Raw genomic sequence first — 20,211 nt, 5'->3', positions numbered from 1 at the left:
ATATATTCTAAATGGATTAAAAATACAATGGAATAAAATTAAAACTTAAATAAAGTCAAACATAAAATTTTTCTCAAGTAAAACTATTTTAAACAGTCATTTTATTTAAATTAAAAAAATATAATAAAATATACAAACTTATAATTAAAAGAAAATAAAAAAATTGACTTAAATTAATACAAATAATAAAATATTTAGTTTATAATGAAAATAGTAATATAATATTTAATTTAATTGAAATTAAAAAACTAATTAAATATTATTAAAAACAGAAAAATAATCAATTTAAAATTATAAAAAAAACAATAAAATAATTAATTTAAATAAAAAAAATTAAATAAAAATTAAAATATTTAATTTAAAATTAAAAAACAAGTAAGTTATTTAATTTAAAATTTCTAACCATTGGAAACGAAAAAAATCAAAATAATGTAAAGCTTCTTAATAAAACGCCAAAAACCAATTCTTAAATATTTAAATATATTTTTAAATTGAAACAATCTGAAAGAATTATTAAGATAGGCAACCACTATTACATCTATAGGCGAGTTGAATGAATTTAAAGTTTACTGAAAATTGATTTAAATTAATTTTTTAGAAAACTAGGTAAAGTTGCAGAATCGGTCACTCTAAGGAACATTATCTAGCGCATGCGTCGTGAGGCGCTGATTTCGCGCTTCTTGAACATTTTGAAGTGCAGTGTTGTCGGTTTGCAACGGTCAAAATATTCGAATCATTTTTTATAGTTGAATTATTGTTGTGTTGTTGTGTATGTATTATACTTTTTATTTTTTTGGTAAGTATAGTATTTCTTCTAATTTGATGATTATTGTTCGTTATTAAAATATTATACTTTACAGATTATATTCTCATGGCGTTTTTAAAAACAATATATTATTCCTATTCTTCTGCTAATTACTTTCTTAATTTATTTGTATGCTCATTTAATATATTTTACTTTATAGATCTTTCTCATTTTTAAAATATTTTACTTTTATTCCTTTAGTAAGATTATTTTTAATTTGTTAGCAGTCATATTTTAAGTTATCTTACTTTATAGATTATTTGTGTGCTGCATTTATTATTTTTTTTGTACAATCTTAATATAGGACCATGACTGTTCCTCGGAAGATCTGTTTCCATCGTACCTTCACGAATTCATATGGAGAAATAAATTTAAAAATCATAATATGTTTATGAGCATTTTAAATTGTATCAGGAAGCAATATCCAGTGGAATAGATTTTTTTGTTTTAATTGATTTTGTTTTTTATTATAAAATACATAAATATATCTTTTTTGTTAATTTTATATTAATGTTGTAAATTTACCTAATTATTTAATAAAGAACTTTTAATTAGATAGTTAAACTATCAAAGAAATATAGAGTAAATAAAAAATGAATATACTAATTATAAAGTGATTTGCCGAATTTTATCTCTTTTCGAATTCAACCACATAAATAATATAAGTCATACATGAAAAACATAATAAATTACATATATATTTTTCTAAAAATCATTTCTCTACATATTTCGTTAAAAATGAAATCTGGGAACTATGCTGTCTAAAATCTCCGAAACAGACGATTTCAAATCCAGTTGACGCATGCGCTACAAATATTCCTTAGAGTGACCGATTCTGCAACTTTACCGAAAACTATACATAATTTACTGAAGGTGATACTTTATTCATTACTTTTAAATTAAACTACAAGAACGTAAAAGGAGTTGCCTATATTAATATGTCATTTGTAACTAATTGTATGTATTAAACCGTTTGTTTTAAAATAAATAAATATTTTAAATACATGTTTGTTTGAATATTAAACAGAGACACGTATTTGTTAAACAGTGAATTTTTAATTATAAAAACAACCGAAAATTCCGAACAAGAGGTAAAAAATAATCATAAAAGTGCTAGATTAATGACCACAATTAACATTTCCGTTTTATTTTAATTGTTTCAGTTAGTAACCGCTTAAAATTTGCACAAATTCGTCGAGAAGATTTCTAAAAATTAGCAAATCAAAGTAAAAAAACATTAATTGGGAAACCAACGGAGCGAACGTTACATATATGGAGCGCGAAAACCATTTTAGGCGTTATCGCGCGAAAGCTCCGGTTTCCCATTCGGCTCGCGGATTTTTTCGCTCGCTCCGCGGGCCGATTCTTAATATTTATGATTCACGAGCTGACCCAGATCGGGTACTTTCACTGCCCATATGTTCATCGGCGACCGGCCGGCACCTTCGAGCCACCACCAATCCAACCCGCCGTGACACAATTCCTTTTTCGTTTTTCCATGTTCATTATCAACGATTTGCGCAGGAATGCGACGTATTGATAAACAAACGCTGTCCCTTAATTATGGCTTGCTTACAGGCAACACCCCGCGGAATATACTAAAGTGAGGCGTTGCCCGTATTTATTTTTACCGGTGGAAGAGGTCTGGTAAATAAAAACTGAACCACTAAATATTTAATGTGTATAATTTACGTTTAATCGCCCAATATAACTCGTACATTTATCTGCGGTATGTTTATCAAGCATATGTAATGTACAAATATAAATTTATGAGGTCACACATTGCAAGAACATTGCTCGAAACAACTATTCCATATATGGCGACAATTCAACGAGAAGAAGCCATGAAAATAAAAGTCCACAACTTACGGTACAATTATGTAATTTATTCAATAACGTTACAGACTTATATGGTGGTCTAATCCTTGTGATTTTGTACCGCGTGCTTCGTTACCGATTTCCAACAACGAAAATGGATACTTGCTTCAATGTTGCCTTTTTTTCAAGCCGGCAAAATAAGTCAATGTCGTTTGATTGTGTTCACCACGTTTTACAACGGTACGACCATATCAAAGTGATAACAAACCTTTTAGAAACTGAACCATTACCAGGGCTTTGATAAAGACACATCCTTATAATATTTTCATTGTTCATCAAATTAACGTTTTCAGTTAATATTCAAATCAGCACACCATCTGACCTTTTGTGTATGCAAAGAGCAAAACACACAAGCAGATAAATTAACACATCAATTTTTATCTGTGAAATGACACGGCGTTAAAAAAATAATGTTGTAAATGAAAAGTAAACGTTCGAGTAAATTTTCTCTAGCCAAGTTTGTTTCAAGGTTAGTAATGCAAAGAAGAATGACCTCATGTCTCTGGAATGATCCGCAAAAAGAATGGCACGATTTTTTCTTACAATTACGTTAATTGTTTCCAAAACTGCTGCGGGCTTTCTAATTTTGAACAAAATTGACGTTAACATTGTGATTAATTTATGAGAAATTTCTAACGTGCGCAAGACTCGAAACATTTGTAAAGTAAACGGACAGTAAAATCTTAAACGCTCAATACTAAGTTGCTGTAGGGAATGTGTGTGAAGAAATTCATAATTGGAACATCAAATAAACTAACGTGAGAGTATGTGAACTTATCGTATGTTCACACGTAAAATTTCTCGATTTGATAACAAATATCAGTTAAAAACTGATACCCAGACATAATTAGGATTATATTACTTCTAGATATAAAACACTCATTTGCCCGCAGTCCAGTCTTACCTTTTTTCTAGGTACAACATCAATATCATTATCAGTGAGACGATAATATTAATGAATACCCAGAAAGAAGGTAAAAGTGGCGTACTACATCAATTATAAATGCAAAAATGTCGTTTCTGTGTCGGCAAATTGTGTTTATGATATTTCAAGGCTTCAATCATAAGAATCACTGTAAATTATAATTTGCATTTGCCCATTAATTGCTCTGATCAATTTGAAATTGGAATTGTTTTTTTTCCTAGAAGAAGATAAGCATTATTTTAAACACAATAGGCTGAAATATCTATTTCTCAATAGGAATGAGTAAAAATTGAATCACAGTTTTTCAACCATGTGCTAATGGTGTGATAGCTTAATCGCAAATTATGGTACAATTAATTGACTTGATGGCTTTTAAAAAACACTATTAAATCGGTGTTTGCATGTCAAAAAATAAAACCGCGTCCTACTGAAGACTAAAAGTGCACATATGTTGTTATGATATCGGTTAAGAGGTTTTCTTATGACTTGAAAAATTTAATTAGATACTTAACCGACATTTCATGTCTTCTTTAGGATAAACTTCGACGTTTTTTATACAACCATCTCGAAAATCAGAGTTTACTTTGATAAGAATGAAGGACGAATGATAAAAATTGATTAAATATTTGTGTATTGATCCGGTATTTGATTTGTATAAAAGTACACGAATACATCCATTTGATAGATTATCATATCCGTGGTAAAAATTCCAATGTATATTTTTTTTTGAGAATTTATTTAATAATTTATTCACATATTAAAAATTGTTTGAAATCATATCATTTTTGCAATCCCGGCCTTTTAAACCACTCAACAACTATAATCCATTAGTAGACAGTGGATATACAGAGTGATTCATCTGATTTTTAAACGTATAAAGTATAACTCGACTTTCCTTATTTATTTTGAAAAAAATTTCAAATTCGATTTTGCCGGAAGTTACGACAATTTTCTTATTTTCAATGGAAAGCCCCGTATATTTTAATTAATTTAAATTAAATTATAAAATTTATGTAATTGCAAATTAAATAGTTATATCATATGAATCATGAGTTATCAATTTTTTTCCTAATATTTTGTACTATTATACTATTACTGTACTATTATAGTTAAAATGTATGTAAAGCTACCAAATTTAACCTGCTTATACCAATCGAAACATTTTTTAATACTTAATTTTATTATGCTGAAACATACACTCTTGGACGAAAGTTTGGGAACCCTAGGATAATGGTATAATTGTTAAAAATATCAAATTCAAAAAATAGTTTTCGAAGAAACGCTCTGTATATTAAAATACAAAATAATAATAAAAATACACAATGTATACTGCAATTTATTTTGGTATTATAAAAAATATTATAAGAAGTAGACAAAGACTCAGCTTTTTACCAACACATACCTTTAAAAACCCCTTAAACTTAATTTATTTTGACTATATACAAAATTGTTTAGCTTTCATTGTAATGTAAAATTAAAAATATTAGTTTTAATCATGGCAAACCGAAAGCAAATCCCAATGGCCTTACAAATTATAGACTTTAGAAAAGTGGGTATGTCGTACAATCGAATTTCAATAAAGGGACCATATCCAAAATTCTGTATAAATTTGACACTTGTGGATCTGTTGCGGATCTTTCCAGAACAGGCAGACCTCGCAGTAAGGATGTAATTCTTGAAAGGCGTATAAAGAATGTATCCCAGAAAAATCTCAGATTGGCAGCCAATGCTATTCATAAAGAATTAATAGGGTAATGTACAAAATTTATCCACCGAAACTGTGCAAAGAAGACTGTAAGAAATGGGACTGTTTGGAAGAAAACCCGCAAAAAAACCCCTTATATCAAAAAAAAAAAAAAAATAGAAAGAACACGCTTAGTTTTGCAAGAGGGCCTTTTTCGTGGTTTAACAAAAAGTGGAGATTGGTGTTATTTAGCGATGAAAGTTAATGTTTGTTAATTTATTTGAAAATGATGGTAAGGGGCTTGTAAGTGGACCAGTAAGCAGATTCTTAAAAAATACTAATTATTGACAGTTAAACACGTAAAGGATTACTCTATGGTATAGAGTTGTTTCAATCGATATGACGTTGACCCGTTGTTCCATAGTTGTTTCAACAGAACAACGATCCCAAGCATGCTTCCAAGTACACAAAAGACTGGTTCAAACAAGAAAAAGTTTTGCCATGGTCTTCACAACCACTGGATCTCAACCTTATGGAACTTCGGATTATTTAAAAAGGAATATGCAGCAGCAGACAACAAAAAATAAGACAGAGCTACTGAAAAGGCTTCAAATGGAATGGTAAAAAATACCTCCACAATTTACCAGAAAATTGATTGACTCCGTGAACAAAGCAGCAGTCATACAAGCTGGTGGTTATGCAACAAAATGTAATTCTTGTATTTGTTTTTGGTTTATTATGCCAAAATTAAATTATATAAAAGGTTTCCAAACTTATGCTCAAATAAAAAAGTTTAATTTTTTATGAAATTCTATTTTACTTTATAATATCTTAATAAAAGTTAATGAAATTCCTAGAAACATTTTTATTAATTTCTTATGCAGGATATCAAACAGTAATCTTATTTAAATCATTCATTGTTTATTAATTATCCGAATAATAACTCAATTTTAGGGTTTTCAAACTTTTGTCCAAGAGTGTCCATTAAAAATAAAGTTGTTGATGTTCTAAAATGCACAAATACGTAAATAATAAGCACCCTGTATAAAATTGAGCTCCTTATAGGATGGTCATTTGTTAACGTGTTTACCAAAAATGAACTTTCTAGCATCAAAATCAATAGCTTTACAGACAGTTTCTTTAGACAGTTATTCTGTCTATTTTTTTAAAATTAATAACTCAAAAACTATTAGGTTTAGGTATAAGACATAGTATAGGTATAGTTAATTTTAATTACATGAAGAATTAAAAATTTAAAAAATTATACAGGGTGTAAACATGTATACATTGAAAATAACAAATTTAATGCCACTTTTGTCGAAACCAGAAATTTTGTTCAAAATAAATTAGAAAGGTTATAATGCTATAAAAATATCAAATCAATACCTTTTTCCGTTCTTCATAAACTTCTAATGAATAAGTTAGATGAACCTCTCTGTATATTAAAAATCTCATATATTATTTTCCAACTTTAATGTACTATGTAAATACATAAATTAACCACTTTATTATTCATAATAATTTAATTAAATTGTTTGCAGTTCTATTTTTCATTTTCAGTTTTCTAGTAATTTTTAGTAACATTTGATTTTATTCTATATTACCAACTTATAAACAGTTTATATACATATAATACAATATATATATATAATAACTCTGCTTAAAATTAACAAAGTTACCTACGCCTCGAATAATTTATCTGTAAAACAAATATAAGAAAATACATTATGATAATTATTTTGTCGCACGTCACCCAAGACAATTTAAATCTTACTGATTAAATCTTAAGATGCAACTAGTTCTCTAATTCTAAAATAAGTTTAAAAATTGATAACAAGCAATTAACTTTGATCAAAGTGTAAATTTCCAGTGAATCATATATTCCAGATAAAACAAACTATTGTGAAACGGTAAAATTTCTATTCCATCTAAGTCTGTCTTAATACCTTTATCATATTATAATATTTTTGAAATTTTAAATATTCTATGCAAGTCGTAAATATTGACTTAAGGTGCTTTTACATCATACACATTATTTTAAAAAGTCAATTATATTCAATTATATCCAGTAAAACCCGATCCTAGACGTTGAATCCTTAAACATCTTCAACGAACGGTTGTTGAGTCCTTAACCGTAGGTAAATTTCCAATAACCCATTCGTGGTTCTTTGTCGTCTCGCCCCCCAAAACCAGTTAGGGCTTCGTCATCAATTCGAATTCGAAAAGGTGGGGCGAAGAGCACACACACACTGACTCGAGATCGCGCGGCCGTTCAGTTTTGTTGTTCTGTGTGGCGGCGAGTTTGTTAGTGAAGTTTTTGCTAAGACGTTGTACTGGAATAAAATACCATACGAAAAATGGCATCGAACAGGGCTACGAAAAGTGGATTTGCCGCCGAGGCACAGAGAAAAGTAAGATATCATTTTTTTTCTTTTATTACGTTACGTGTTTAGTTTTTTCGTTCGTCGAAACTGGCAGGTGGTTAGACCTGACCGTGCGGTTTTCTTTGACGAACCACTTGCATGTGCATTTTTTTTTTTTGCACACTGCAAGGTGTTAAAACATGCTGACATCGAGTAGTAATTTCCAGACGAAAATATTTTATGTGCACGCTGAAATCCGGGGCGTCGAATCCAGGACCAAAGGAATGTAGGTCACGAAAATCAATATTGCATCCTTCCATATGATCTCAATGATCGTGCTGAACTGTTTTGTTTCGTTTGGTCCTTGCAGGTGGGATTTTTTGATATAAATGCTAATCTTCCACACCCATGCATAAAATTAGTGTGTGCAACATATTGTTGTACAAATGTGTGACTTGGGAAATTTAGGTGGGAAAATTGGTCGTAAAGTTAATGCATTTGTTGACATTAATAGGTCTTGCAAGTAACGTCTGTTTGTTATGTATGTAAGTTGTACAAATCAAATACAACCTGTTTGCTTTAAAACATCCAGACGATAACGTGGTATTTTTATTAAGAAAGTCCTTCGTAAACACTTTTGTTTGAAACAACAGTTCATTGAAAGAATTAGTAACAATATATATATTTTGAAATATAAAAATCTTTCTAGATCTTGAATTGTTTAAAGAAAAACTTTATTTTTACTATAAGTACATAAGCAATCAAAATTCCAACATTATGGCCCCAAATCAAATAAGATTAAAAGCTGAGTCACTTTATTAATCTACCAATTTATCTTCGTTCGTTGCACCAGGTTAAATAGTTTTCGAGGAATATTGTCTTTGAATTATCGATTAATTACTTTCAAATTACAGCTGTGACCTTTAAAAATACAAAATCTAATCTCAATTACTTAGGTACAACTGCAGTAATAAAGTAAAAAATTCACCTTATCATTGTTTTTATTGTTATCCAATTGGATTGGTCACGAAAAGCATGTTAAAATTGCTTTTTATAGTCAAACACTAATAAATAAGATAAGATTTTCAATGGACGTCAAATAATACAGTATCCAGTTGGTACACAGGCCATCTTTAACAAAACAATAAGCATATTCACAGTGACGATTAATATTTATTTTTAGCGATGAACTAACTTTTTAAACATTGTAATGTAAATTGTTAAATTAAGTATCGATGTCGTTAATACGATTAAGTGCTTGAGAATTAATTTTTTTAATGGAGATATGATTAATTATCGTTTTATTATATCAAAAAACGTTGTGAACATCTCAACTCACTGTCTATTAGTTTCTAATCTGATTGATTTCATGGAGAACTTACCCATTTACTGCTCAGTTCTTTTAGAAGTTGTTAAAAAGGTTTTAACACATATGTTCAGTTGTATAAAATGTTGTTAGGAACACGTAAACACCATAAATTTTTTGTCTGTTAGTGTTTTATTTTTTATTGCTATTGATAAAAATTCCGTGCTGGTTATAAAATATAATTTTAGTGTTCAGTTCACTTTGGTCACTTTTATCCCAAAAAGGTGTTTATGTTTTAGTATTTTAATTCATTGTTGAGGTTGCAAATCTGTTGTTGTTTAAATAAAAAAGACTGATTCAGTTATGCAAAGTTCATTTTCCTTCACAAAACAGAAAACGCCAACTAATAACTTTACATGAATTAGTTGCGTCTCACTTTATTTATGTCCGGATGTTGTTAAAATTCACGATTTATATCGTTAATTGGTGTTTCCGTAGGGTGGTTGAGAAAGTGTACAAGTACAATTTAAGTAAAAGGCAACCTAATATATTTAGATTGATGGATGCACTAAACCTGTTATCTAGACGTGTCCATTTCCCGTTTCCAATAAAGGGCCTTTTAAAAATATAAGCGGTTTTCGAAAGCGATAGTGCGGTAAAATTCAGGAAACATCAATAAAGGTTAATCAAGTATTGGCGACTGGACGCCCACATAATTTGCCATTCAGTCAATTACAGATTCAGTGAAAGTTATTGCATAAAATGGCCGTTTGATGAATAATACAACAAAAATTTTTGGGACGTTATCGCCGGTGGCCACGCGAATTTCAACGTGCGTCAACGTGCACACCTTTAAAACTAATGTGTTACATTAATTAACATATAATTGTATTGTTGATGCGAACGGACTGTTCCTCGCAATAAGAAACTTTGGTCCTTGACACGTTAGTCAAACATTTAAACAGCAAGAAGCCATAAGAATAAAAAAAAGAAAGAATCAAACAGTACTTTCGTAGAAATCCTTAGCATAAGCAAATGCACAGCCGTGCTAATAAGGCATAATTACGGTTTGTCGCACAACGGACAGAATAAATTGTTAAATAAACTACATTGTCGCGGCCAATAACTGAGTTTTTATGTTAGATGACGTAACGTTCGCCATATGGGAAATAGGAACTGATTAATTAGTAACCCGAACATGTTTACATACATGACCATTCTCATTTCCTCTTGATAACCTAACAGCGATACCGACGCCATTGGACAACTTCCTTCGCTTCTATTAGCGGAGTTTTCGATTTCAATCGCCACGTCCACCTTTTGTGACACCTCTTTATCTGTTTCTGTTTTATTTATTATTGCTGTGGCTGAAAATTTATTCGAGAACATAAAAAATATTGTTCAGTTCTTTAAAAAGTTGTTAAGAAAGAAGCAATACACTATTAATGATTTATTTTTTTATTATCATGCCTGAAAAATTCACGTAGATCATAAAAAAGTTGTTCTTTCTTCAAAAAGTGGTTAAGAAGTTGTAAACACGCAGTAAAACATTCCTGCTAGCCTATTAATATTTTATTCTTATATAGTTATGCTCGAAAATTTCATGTAGATCACTAAAAAGTTAGTCTTTTACTATTCAAATCTTTAAAAAGTGATCAAAATATATAAACACACGGTAAAACATCCCTGCTAGCCTATACATTTTTTATTTTTATATTATTATGAAAATATCATGTAGACCATAAAGAAGTTAAAATTTTTTAAAAGCGATCATAATGTTATTTTAACACAGTGTAAATGACTCCCTATAGCTTTTTATGTTATATTTTTAGAATTTCATATTGTCATAAAAAGTTATTCTTTTAACGGTATCCCTGATACCCTAAATTTTTTTATTTTTATATTATTATGACTAAAAATTTCTTCTATGTCCTAAAAAAGTTATTCTTTTATTGTTTAAATCTTCAAAAACTGGTGAGGAAGTTATAAACACAAAGTAAAAGACCCCTGTCAGTCTATTATTTTTTTACTTTTATATTATAAAGCCTAAAAATTTCTTCTAGACCATAAAAAAAGTTGTTCTTTTACTGTTGTAATCTTTAAAAAGCAGGCAGGGAGTTATAAACTTGTAGTAAGACACTCCTGCTAGTCTACTAATGTTTTATTTTTATTTATTATTATATATAAAAATTTCGTGATTATAGAAAAATTATTCTTTTATTGTTTAACTTTTATTTAAAGTGGTCAGGAATTTATATTACCCTGTAAAACATTCCTGCTACATTATTAATGTTTTATTTTTGTACTATAAAGACTAAAATTTTTTTCTAGAAAAATAAAAAGTTATTTTATTCTGTTCAAATCTTTAAACAGTGATCAGGAATTTATAAAACACGTTTGTTAGTCTAGCTGACTAGATTTATTATATATTATCAGATTGAAATTTTCATATACTTGTTAACCTATTGATATTTTTTTTATATTATTATACCTGAAAATTTCATGTAGGTGATAAAATATTTATTCTTGTACTATTCAAATCTTTAAAATGTTATTAGGAAGTAAAAACACAATAAAATAGTCCTGTTAGTCTATTAATTTTTTGATTTTATACTGAAATTTTCTTTTAAATCATATAAAAGTTATTCTCTCGTGCCTATTAAAGTTATATTTTTCTATTATTATTATAGTATTAAACTGAAATTTTCATACAGATCATAAAAGATATTTTTTTACTGTTTAAAACTTTAAAAGTACTATTTTATTTCATATAGATCGTAAAAAAGATTCTTTAACCTAAAAATCTTTAAAAAGTTATTGAAAATTTCAAATTAATAATTTAAAATGACGTCATAAAAATAGTAACACACTCATGCTTGTCTTTTGCTAATGGAGTGTTTTTTTGTTACTCTGCTGAAAACCCAACAAAACTGGTGTTTATCTAATGTTTTATCGTTTATATCGGTATTCCAAAAATCTTATTAAATTCTTGTTAAGTTCTTAGAAAAAGAGTTTGTAATTCTTACCTCCTCAATTATAAAACTGTTATAATGGTACCTGTATAAGTATAAATAACTTTAGACGTGTACAATGATAATTATCTATAATAATAAAAGTTTTATGAAGTCATAAATAATTATGGTCAACTATTGAAGAATGGAATATACAGTAATAATAATTCCTCTCTCATGATGTACCAATGCGGATCAAGGCAAAACTAATACTCATCTTAAGTTTATCTACTTTTATTAAAAAATATCAATTAATTAATATAAATAAACCCAATTATCAGACATAATAAATAGCATCTGTTATGAAAACTGTGGGAATATTTCCCAATAGTAATAAACATTCTCAAACAAATAAATATTAATCTACAACGGTTGAAAAAGCCACAAATTAATTTTATCTCACTAACTAAACATCTGCAAAGTGCATTTCGTTGTCTGCGCTTGAAGAGCGAAAATAGTTTATCTAATTAGATAAAACCAGTCCAAGTTATCATTAGGATACGGAAACGTTTCTCAAACCGAAATTTCCGTTAAATTACATCATTGCAAAATTCCTAGACGATAAACGGTCTACAGAAAATACTCGGAACGCTTACTAATTCTTCGAGAGCGTTTCCTTCGCGACATCTCAAATGTGATTCACCCGGCTAAAATGTCACTGGACACCGCACGGGTTTGTGCCAGTATTTTTTTTTTGCTGCGAACAACAAATGTAAACGGCGAACTTCACGTACACATGATTTTGTGCAGGAATTTTCAATCGATTATACCCATCTGGTGATCTCAGTTATTTTTTTGTTGGTTTAACCGTAAATTCTTAAGTAAATAAACCAGTTTCAGCTGCCTTTATAACCATATTCGGTTGAGAGTTATGATTCATAAATGTATGTTTAGATATGATTTAATAGCACATCCTAATATAGTGTGTCGATTTATTTGATTAATCACCCGGCTTGATTAAATTACTGGCTGACATTTAACCCGATGTTTGGTGGCTCAACGATTATAATTGTTCAGTTTCACAACAGATCCACCAACTCTTCTGATTATAAACTAATTACGATAACGAGTTGCATGAACTTTACTTAATTATTACGGTCAGTGAATTAAATATAATAAGGCTCGACTGTTTAGCATAGTGATTCATCTTTTGCGACCGTGAATTCCGACACCTGCAGACTAATGAATGAAATCTTAAATCGAATTCGTTAATATTTTACGAGCAACTTTATGTTCTGACATTACTTCCCATTCGAACAATCTACACTAATCTGTAATAACCCCATAAACCAACAGACTACAGTTGTAAAGTAATGGAGTTATTTGCAAGGAACGAATAATTTCATGGATACATGGCAACCATTAAATGTAACAATTAAGATTGTTTCGGTGCCGAAAAAATAGCATAACTAATGGACATTTTTTGTGGCAATTTGCAACTAAATTATATCTATTTCGAGCATGTGCACGACTTAATTTAATCATGCTGTTGTAATGGCATGTGCAGTTACGTTCGAAGACACCTGCTCGTTGAGAGAATCAACAGATTGCAGCCCCGGGGATCGATTCCGACTAGGTGTTGTCGCTTGACCCCGGCACGTTCACCTTTCGCTATTGTTCTTAACCATTTGAATGAAATAAAGGTCGTAAAACTCATTTTTTTATTGCAGATTAACTCGAAATACAGCGAGGACTTGGCTAGAGAAGTGCTAGAATGGATATCCGTCATCACCGAAGAAAACATCAACACCGCTGGTGACATGGACAACTTCTACGAAGTATTAAAAGACGGAACGCTGTTGTGCAGGTTCGTATTTGCGTACTTTCGATTTTCGTCCGCCGATGACATCATTTCGTTAAATAAACCCGGTTGATAAATATTAAAATTTCATGTATTACATGGTTATTCGATAATGTGCTGTCTGCGAATTTCAATGACGATTGTTACACAATGCTTTTTTGCGAAAAATCAAGCCGATATAAATAAATTTATCGACAATCGGCAATATCAACTTTGACGAACACACAATCACCTATTGTTACTTTGAAAATCTTTTCCATCGCTTTGTATTAACAACCATTGTTTTAAACTCAAAGAGAATCATGCTGTTAGTAACACAAGAAATTATTATTCTTAATCCAGACAAGATTTAATGACTTTGCCTTTGACCTAATGTTCATGAACCGACAAAAACGTAGACCCGATGTTACATCTGTGAGAAACCAAGCGAAGTGTGGCGAGACAACAATATATTTACGCCTGCATTTAAATTACTGCAGTTAATAATTGAGGAAAATTGTCAGAGTGAAACGAAGGGTCGACTTATTACAGTTCCGACTGCGTAAAACTAAAAATTAAATTGTTTGTTTGCAGATTAGTTAATAACATTAAGGCCGGCTCAGTGAAGAAGATCAACAACTCGACGATGGCGTTCAAATGCATGGAGAACATTAACGCCTTTTTGGAATCGGCCCGCGACTTGGGTGTGCCGGCTCAAGAGACCTTCCAAACCGTCGACTTGTGGGAGAGGCAGAACCTGAACTCCGTGGTCGTTTGCCTGCAGTCGTTGGGCAGGAAGGCAGGAAACTACGGAAAACCGTCGATTGGACCGAAGGAGGCGGATAAAAACGAAAGAACCTTCTCAGAGGAGAAACTGAAAGCCGGACAAACCATCATCGGTCTTCAGATGGGTAGCAACAAGGGAGCCAACCAGTCCGGAATCAACTTTGGAAACACAAGACACATGTGAACGAACGTTTCGTTTGCGATGTAGAGAGTCAATTCATTTCATATTTATTATAAAATGTTTCTTAGGTTTACGGCATCAGCCAACAATTTATTTATACGAAATACTTTTTAGAACGTTATTTTTTTAAATATTGTTAAACAATTACTAAACATTTAGTATATTTAAGGGACTAGAATGCTGTTTGAAAAGAACCAATAAAATTTAAGTTTAATTTGTGCTTTATTTTATCAATTTAATCTAAATACAATCACATATTAAATTAAAATCACCCAATATGAGTACACTTATAAATTAATATTAAGTATTAATTAAGATCACATGACATTATACAATACAAATAAAAAATGCATTATTGCATTAGTAAAACTATGTGCTTTTTAAAAATCACAGAATAATACAATCAAGAGTTCAATTTGTTCAACCTAATTAAAATACTAAATAATCAAAGATTAACAATCAAAATCACATAATATGAGAAAATTAATTCTCAGTCAGGAAATCATCGAATAAATAAAATTATTCAATAATTACTCATAAAAGAATTCTAGTTTCTTCTTCTTTGGTATCAATTCATCAAAGATATCAGTTTGTTCCTGCATTCTTTTCAATGAATTAAAATGTATTTCTGTAATAATTTTCCTTTTCTTTGATTCCAAATGTACAACAGAATCTTCTGGTAAATCCAAACTTTCTATGTTCCTTTTTCTGTTATATTTAACATAGGGGGGACTTACTTCCTCCTGAACATCTTCCATTCCATTGTTTTCTTCACATTCCATTTCTACACTTTCAGAAATTTTGGTTCTTCTTTTAACCTTGTCAATAATCCCCTTAATATACACCTCTACATTTTGATAATTTTCTGGCATGTTTTGCAAATGTTCCGGTTTAACGTGAATGCCCAACATTTCTTGAAACATGAAAGTAGGCAACCATAATGACAAAGGCGTGTAACCGAAAGTGTATAGAGATTCTTTATGGTAAAATACTGCACCACCATAACTGATTACTTGTCCATTATTTATCTCACTAGGTCTGTCTAATTCTTCTTGTATCGCCTCTAGGTTAACATCCAGATAATCCACATGTCTAAAACTGTATCCAGACATTTCTAATAATTCTGGACTGTCTAGCAATCTGTTCCTGAGCCAGTAAAAACGGAATGCTGCCTAAAAATTAATGTGAGCAAAACAATGACATATTAACTGTACAAAACCTACATCTTCATTGAGTAATACAATATTGTTCCAGCTTAAGCAGTCAACAATATAAAAAGTTTGTGTGTCCTTATTGTATACACAATCCAAAACAGTCATGGCTCCTTTCCTTGAGTCTCCACCAGGAAATTTCGTTTTTAAATAAATACATGGTTGTCCACATTTGTAAAAAGCACTCGTGTGTCCCTAATAAATATACATACATTAATTATAGTTACTTAAATGATTAATTGTTGTACCTTTTTTGCAATGAGCAAAAGTCTTATGCCATTAGGTATTAATTTCACCACCCACTGTTCATTTAAATCTTCTGGTGCTTTAAGGAACCATTCTGAGATCATATATTGATAGAAGTGTTTCCTGCGCCTGTTTTGTGTATGACTTGTCTTGGAGTTTCGATCATCACATCCATTTCCAAATTCACGCCGCCTAAAATCAAGAAAATTAGCTATTGATTTATTTGACTTAAAATTCTTACATTCTTTGTATCGCTAACAATTCTGATCTTCGTTCCTCCGTTGACATGTCCTTAAATTGGTCATTCACTTTGTAGATACTCGTTTTTAATTCATTTTCAAGGTACATTACTCTAAAAAATAATAATAATTAAATTACGGTTGTTACCTTGAAATTTTACATTATTTACTCTTTGTCGTCCATTTTGAATACAGTAAATACTTTCACAACTAACAAAAGTTTAAAACAAGACGTAAAAAACACTTAGGACTTAACTAAATCGGGAAAACTAGGTAATCAAAACATTGCAAGAAAACGGTTGAGGTTAACTTATGACAGCTGTATATCTTAACATTTCTCGTAGAATTTTAAGCATTTAATTATTAATTTTATTTAGTTTAATGCGTATTATTAAATAAAAACAGAAATTTACGAATAATACACAAAAGTACATAATAATATTTCTAAATAATTCTATAAAATTAAATTATAAGCTAAAATAAAATATACTCGAACAATTTTACAAGACTCATGAATTTAAAATTTGGCGGTCGCCTAGAAACAAGCCAACAACAACAAAAACATTTTTATTACCATGGTATAAAACAATTTTAATCAACTACTATTCATTTCTTCATAAAGATTTATTAGTAATGCACTTCGGAAACGATGATTATTTATCAGACGGTAGCAACGACAGTTTTTTCGAGGATCCAAAAATCCTAACGAGGAGGCCCAGCAATTCAAAGACACCGGAGAAAAAAGTATCCGACTTGTTTAACCTGGCAGATGAAAAGGACGATATTTTTTCCAGTCTGGACGCCACAATAAAAAATGCACCGACGCAAAAGAAAAAGCAGATCAACTTCGCTGATGACGACGAAGAAATTTTGGCCGCCATAGGATTCGAAAAGAAAAAACCGCCGGTGAAAGAGGCCACCAAAAAATCGGACCTGTTAGAAAGTATTTTGGCCCCAAAACAGGACGACAAAAAAACGTTTTCTTTCGAGGACATTTTAAAAGAGAGCAAAGCCAAAAAGGAGGAACCCAAACCCGAAACTGTAATTGCAAAACCGATAGATAAACCTAACCAGTTTATTTTATCCGAAGCGGCGAGAGAAGGTAGACGCACAAGGCGTTTGTCTACCAGTTTAGCTGATCCTTTAGGTCTGTTCGACGCTACCGAAAAACCAAAGGCTGAAACCACGCCTAAAGAATCCGAAGTAAATGTACAAGTAGAGTTAAAAAAGGAGTCTTCCAAAACTACTTCAAATGTTTCAGGTATGATTGTTTAAATTTTGTCCTTCTTTTATATAATTATACATTGTAGATCTTCCGGATTGGTTGGGAGGTGGTTCTTCCAAAGCTTCCAAATCAGAACAGACAGTTTTACTGAATACGAACGATGTACCAATACAAAAGACCGTTGTTGAGAAAGTGCCTGAAGCAGAGCAAAAAACGGTAGAAAATGTAATAGATTTAAAATCTATTGAAAGTAACGAACTGTTCACTACATTTTTACAAGGGCAAAAACTGTCTCAATCTGACATAGAAGTACAAAGCACTTTTTTATCTTTGCAGCAGCAAGAATCGCAATTATTGATTGCATTGCAACTGAAGAAATATGAGGAAAATCTAACAGAAATCCAGAGACAGCAACAAGAAGTTTTGATGAAACAAGAAAAACAATTCAATATAATTTTAGATAATTATTTAAGTAAACAAAAGGACATGGAGAAGAATATGAGATTACAACAGGAACGCATAAACAACCATATGCAAATGTTAATTTCCAACGTTCCCATCCATAAAACCATCGAAAACGAAACTCAGGAACAAGAAATGAAAGTTGCTGTGGAGGAAGAGATGAAGGCTCACGAGAAAATTATTGAATCTTTGAAAACTAGACACCATGAAGAAATGTTTATAATGGAGGAATCTTACAAGTAAACAACAATTTGTTTTAAATATTGTTAATGCATTGGTTTATTTCAGAAAACAAATATCCTTATTGGAAACTTCTATAGAAAAATACGAGGAAATGTTCAAAGACGACATGAAACAACTAACAGAAATGTATGAAGAAAAAATTACAAGGATGAAAGAAGCACATGCAGTTGAATTGAATACTTACGAAGAAAAATTTAGGAAACTACAAGATGATCATAAGCAAGAAATGGCAAAAATAAAAGATAATTATCTAAGAACAATCGAAGATATTAAAAGTGAGCACAACTTTCAACTTGAAACATTAAAACAACTGCGGGATTACGAGGCAAATGTCAATAAAGATGGCAATGTTTATTCCCAAAAACTGGACTACAGCATTAGCATGTTAAACACGAACAGTCAAGTTATGCAAAACTTGCAGGAGAACATGCAAGAAAAATTTAGTGTTCTGTCGAGCGCCAGGGAAGCTTCCTTGGCTGCTAAAGAAAAGGAATTAACTAGTAAGTAATATTATAATATAATATGGAATATTAATATATATTAACACACTATAAGCGGGTCGGGTAAAAATACCCGTCTCGAAAACTGTTGATTGTTAGGTGGTCGGGTAACTTTTACCTTTTTGAATGTACTTTCTTCAAAAGCGGAGTGAGATAATTTTACTCTATTGGTTTACATACGGAACTGAAAGAATTATCCCTTATTTTTTGTTATCATTCAACAACTTAGTTTGGACTATTTTGCTGCCCGCCTATAGTGTGCTAATAACGAATTTTAGTGATGAAAGAAGCCTTGGAAAAATGTAGAGAAAGTGCGGAACTAGAACGATCCCAGTTGCTAGGTATAGTCCGTAATTTGGAAATAAAAATTGCTGAGCAAAGTAGCGCTTCAAGGGAAGAACGATGGGCATTACAACAAGCCTCATCGACGCTTGCTGCAAGGGCCGCAGCTTTGGACCGAGAGTTCGAATTCAATAAAACTTCAGTGGAAAGAGAACGCGAACAAATAAAAGTAATAACACCAATAAAATGTTTTTAATTATAAAACAAATATTTTGTTTAGGTATTGAAGGAAGCATTGCTGGCGGAACAAGAACGAACGATCCTCCAACTCAACGAAGAAAAGCTGGCCATCGCGTCGGAACGGTCCCGGCTAGAAACATCAGCAAAACTACACTCAAACTTCGACGCCCAAAGGACCAGAGCCGAAATCGAGGCCGCTATTCAAGTGGCGAAAGAATCGGCCGAAATGACCGACCGTGAACGTGCCAATTTGCAGAGACAACACATCGAACTGGAGAAATTGAAACGCACCCTCGTGTACCGCGAAAGAATGATGGAGGAGAAGGAGCGCGAACTCCAGTCGTTGCAGAATGAGGCCGAGCGTAAGATCCAAGATGCCGAGGCTGCGGTTAAAGAAAGCAAGGCGACGGAAATGCGATGCAAGGAACAGATGAGGAGTTTGCAACTGCAGCTGAATTCGTTGGGGATGAGGGAAAAAAAACTGTCGGAGGATAAGATTGCTTTATCCAAAGAACGGCTGGTGTTTTACACGAACGCTAAGCAGAGAAAGCGGTGCCGTCTTTGCGAAGTCGACAGTAACTTGAATGTTGACTCGAATCATGAGCCTGAAATATTAAATGTATATATTGAATGCGAGTTTATAAAATAGTTACGTTAATTTGAGTTTTTAGGTGTTTGATGACGACTTCAGTAGGGTGAGGTTTGATATGACGGAAGAGGAGAGAAACAGCGAAGTCAGTAGGGAAATTAGTAAAGAAGATTTGTTACATAATAATTGATGTTTGAAATATAAAAACCTTTTTGTATTTTTATAAATATCAATAAATGTTTAACAATAAAAAAT

General features: G+C 31.2%; 3 protein-coding genes across 3 annotated transcripts; 2 read left to right on the top strand and 1 right to left on the bottom strand.

Moving 5' to 3' along the window:
- Nucleotides 1-7,539: 7,539 nt before the first annotated feature.
- LOC109607106 (myophilin) lies at nucleotides 7,540-14,933 on the top strand. Its single transcript, XM_020023632.2, has 3 exons — nucleotides 7,540-7,703; nucleotides 13,643-13,779; nucleotides 14,347-14,933. The coding sequence occupies exons 1-3, from the start codon at nucleotides 7,650-7,652 to the stop codon at nucleotides 14,720-14,722; spliced, it is 567 nt and encodes a 188-aa protein (XP_019879191.1). The 5' UTR covers nucleotides 7,540-7,649; the 3' UTR covers nucleotides 14,723-14,933.
- A 133-nt stretch (nucleotides 14,934-15,066) lies between these two features.
- Nucleotides 15,067-16,884, bottom strand: LOC109606457 (snurportin-1). Its single transcript, XM_020023012.2, has 5 exons — nucleotides 16,586-16,884; nucleotides 16,418-16,528; nucleotides 16,179-16,368; nucleotides 15,943-16,125; nucleotides 15,067-15,891 (listed from the first exon to the last, which is right to left on the bottom strand). Exons 1-5 carry the CDS (start codon nucleotides 16,597-16,599, stop codon nucleotides 15,250-15,252), a joined length of 1,140 nt encoding a protein of 379 aa, XP_019878571.1. The 5' UTR covers nucleotides 16,600-16,884; the 3' UTR covers nucleotides 15,067-15,249.
- Nucleotides 16,885-17,009: 125 nt separating this feature from the next.
- On the top strand, nucleotides 17,010-20,207 carry LOC109606226 (early endosome antigen 1). Its single transcript, XM_020022789.2, has 6 exons — nucleotides 17,010-17,676; nucleotides 17,726-18,341; nucleotides 18,391-18,845; nucleotides 19,124-19,356; nucleotides 19,408-19,986; nucleotides 20,039-20,207. The coding sequence occupies exons 1-6, from the start codon at nucleotides 17,049-17,051 to the stop codon at nucleotides 20,144-20,146; spliced, it is 2,619 nt and encodes an 872-aa protein (XP_019878348.1). The 5' UTR covers nucleotides 17,010-17,048; the 3' UTR covers nucleotides 20,147-20,207.
- Nucleotides 20,208-20,211: the final 4 nt, after the last annotated feature.

The sequence above is a fragment of the Aethina tumida genome, chromosome 2 (genome assembly GCF_024364675.1).
Source record: "Aethina tumida isolate Nest 87 chromosome 2, icAetTumi1.1, whole genome shotgun sequence".
Lineage (NCBI taxonomy): Eukaryota > Metazoa > Arthropoda > Insecta > Coleoptera > Nitidulidae > Aethina > Aethina tumida.
This window is presented reverse-complemented; position numbering and strand designations above follow the sequence as displayed.

Bases quoted from the DNA above. Each gene is read 5' to 3' on its own strand.
- LOC109607106 (XM_020023632.2), top strand. From the start codon at position 7,650: ATGGCATCGAACAGGGCTACGAAAAGTGGATTTGCCGCCGAGGCACAG. The intron at 7,704-13,642 runs GTAAGATATCAT...TTTTTATTGCAG, and splicing joins CCGCCGAGGCACAGAGAAAA to ATTAACTCGAAATACAGCGA. The intron at 13,780-14,346 runs GTTCGTATTTGC...GTTTGTTTGCAG, and splicing joins GACGGAACGCTGTTGTGCAG to ATTAGTTAATAACATTAAGG.
- LOC109606457 (XM_020023012.2), bottom strand. The intron at 16,369-16,417 runs GTAAGAATTTTA...TCTTGATTTTAG, and splicing joins TTGTTAGCGATACAAAGAAT to GCGGCGTGAATTTGGAAATG. The intron at 15,892-15,942 runs GTAGGTTTTGTA...ATTAATTTTTAG, and splicing joins TTGTATTACTCAATGAAGAT to GCAGCATTCCGTTTTTACTG.
- LOC109606226 (XM_020022789.2), top strand. From the start codon at position 17,049: ATGCACTTCGGAAACGATGATTATTTATCAGACGGTAGCAACGACAGT. The intron at 18,342-18,390 runs GTAAACAACAAT...GGTTTATTTCAG, and splicing joins ATAATGGAGGAATCTTACAA to AAAACAAATATCCTTATTGG. The intron at 19,987-20,038 runs GTATATATTGAA...TTGAGTTTTTAG, and splicing joins ATGAGCCTGAAATATTAAAT to GTGTTTGATGACGACTTCAG.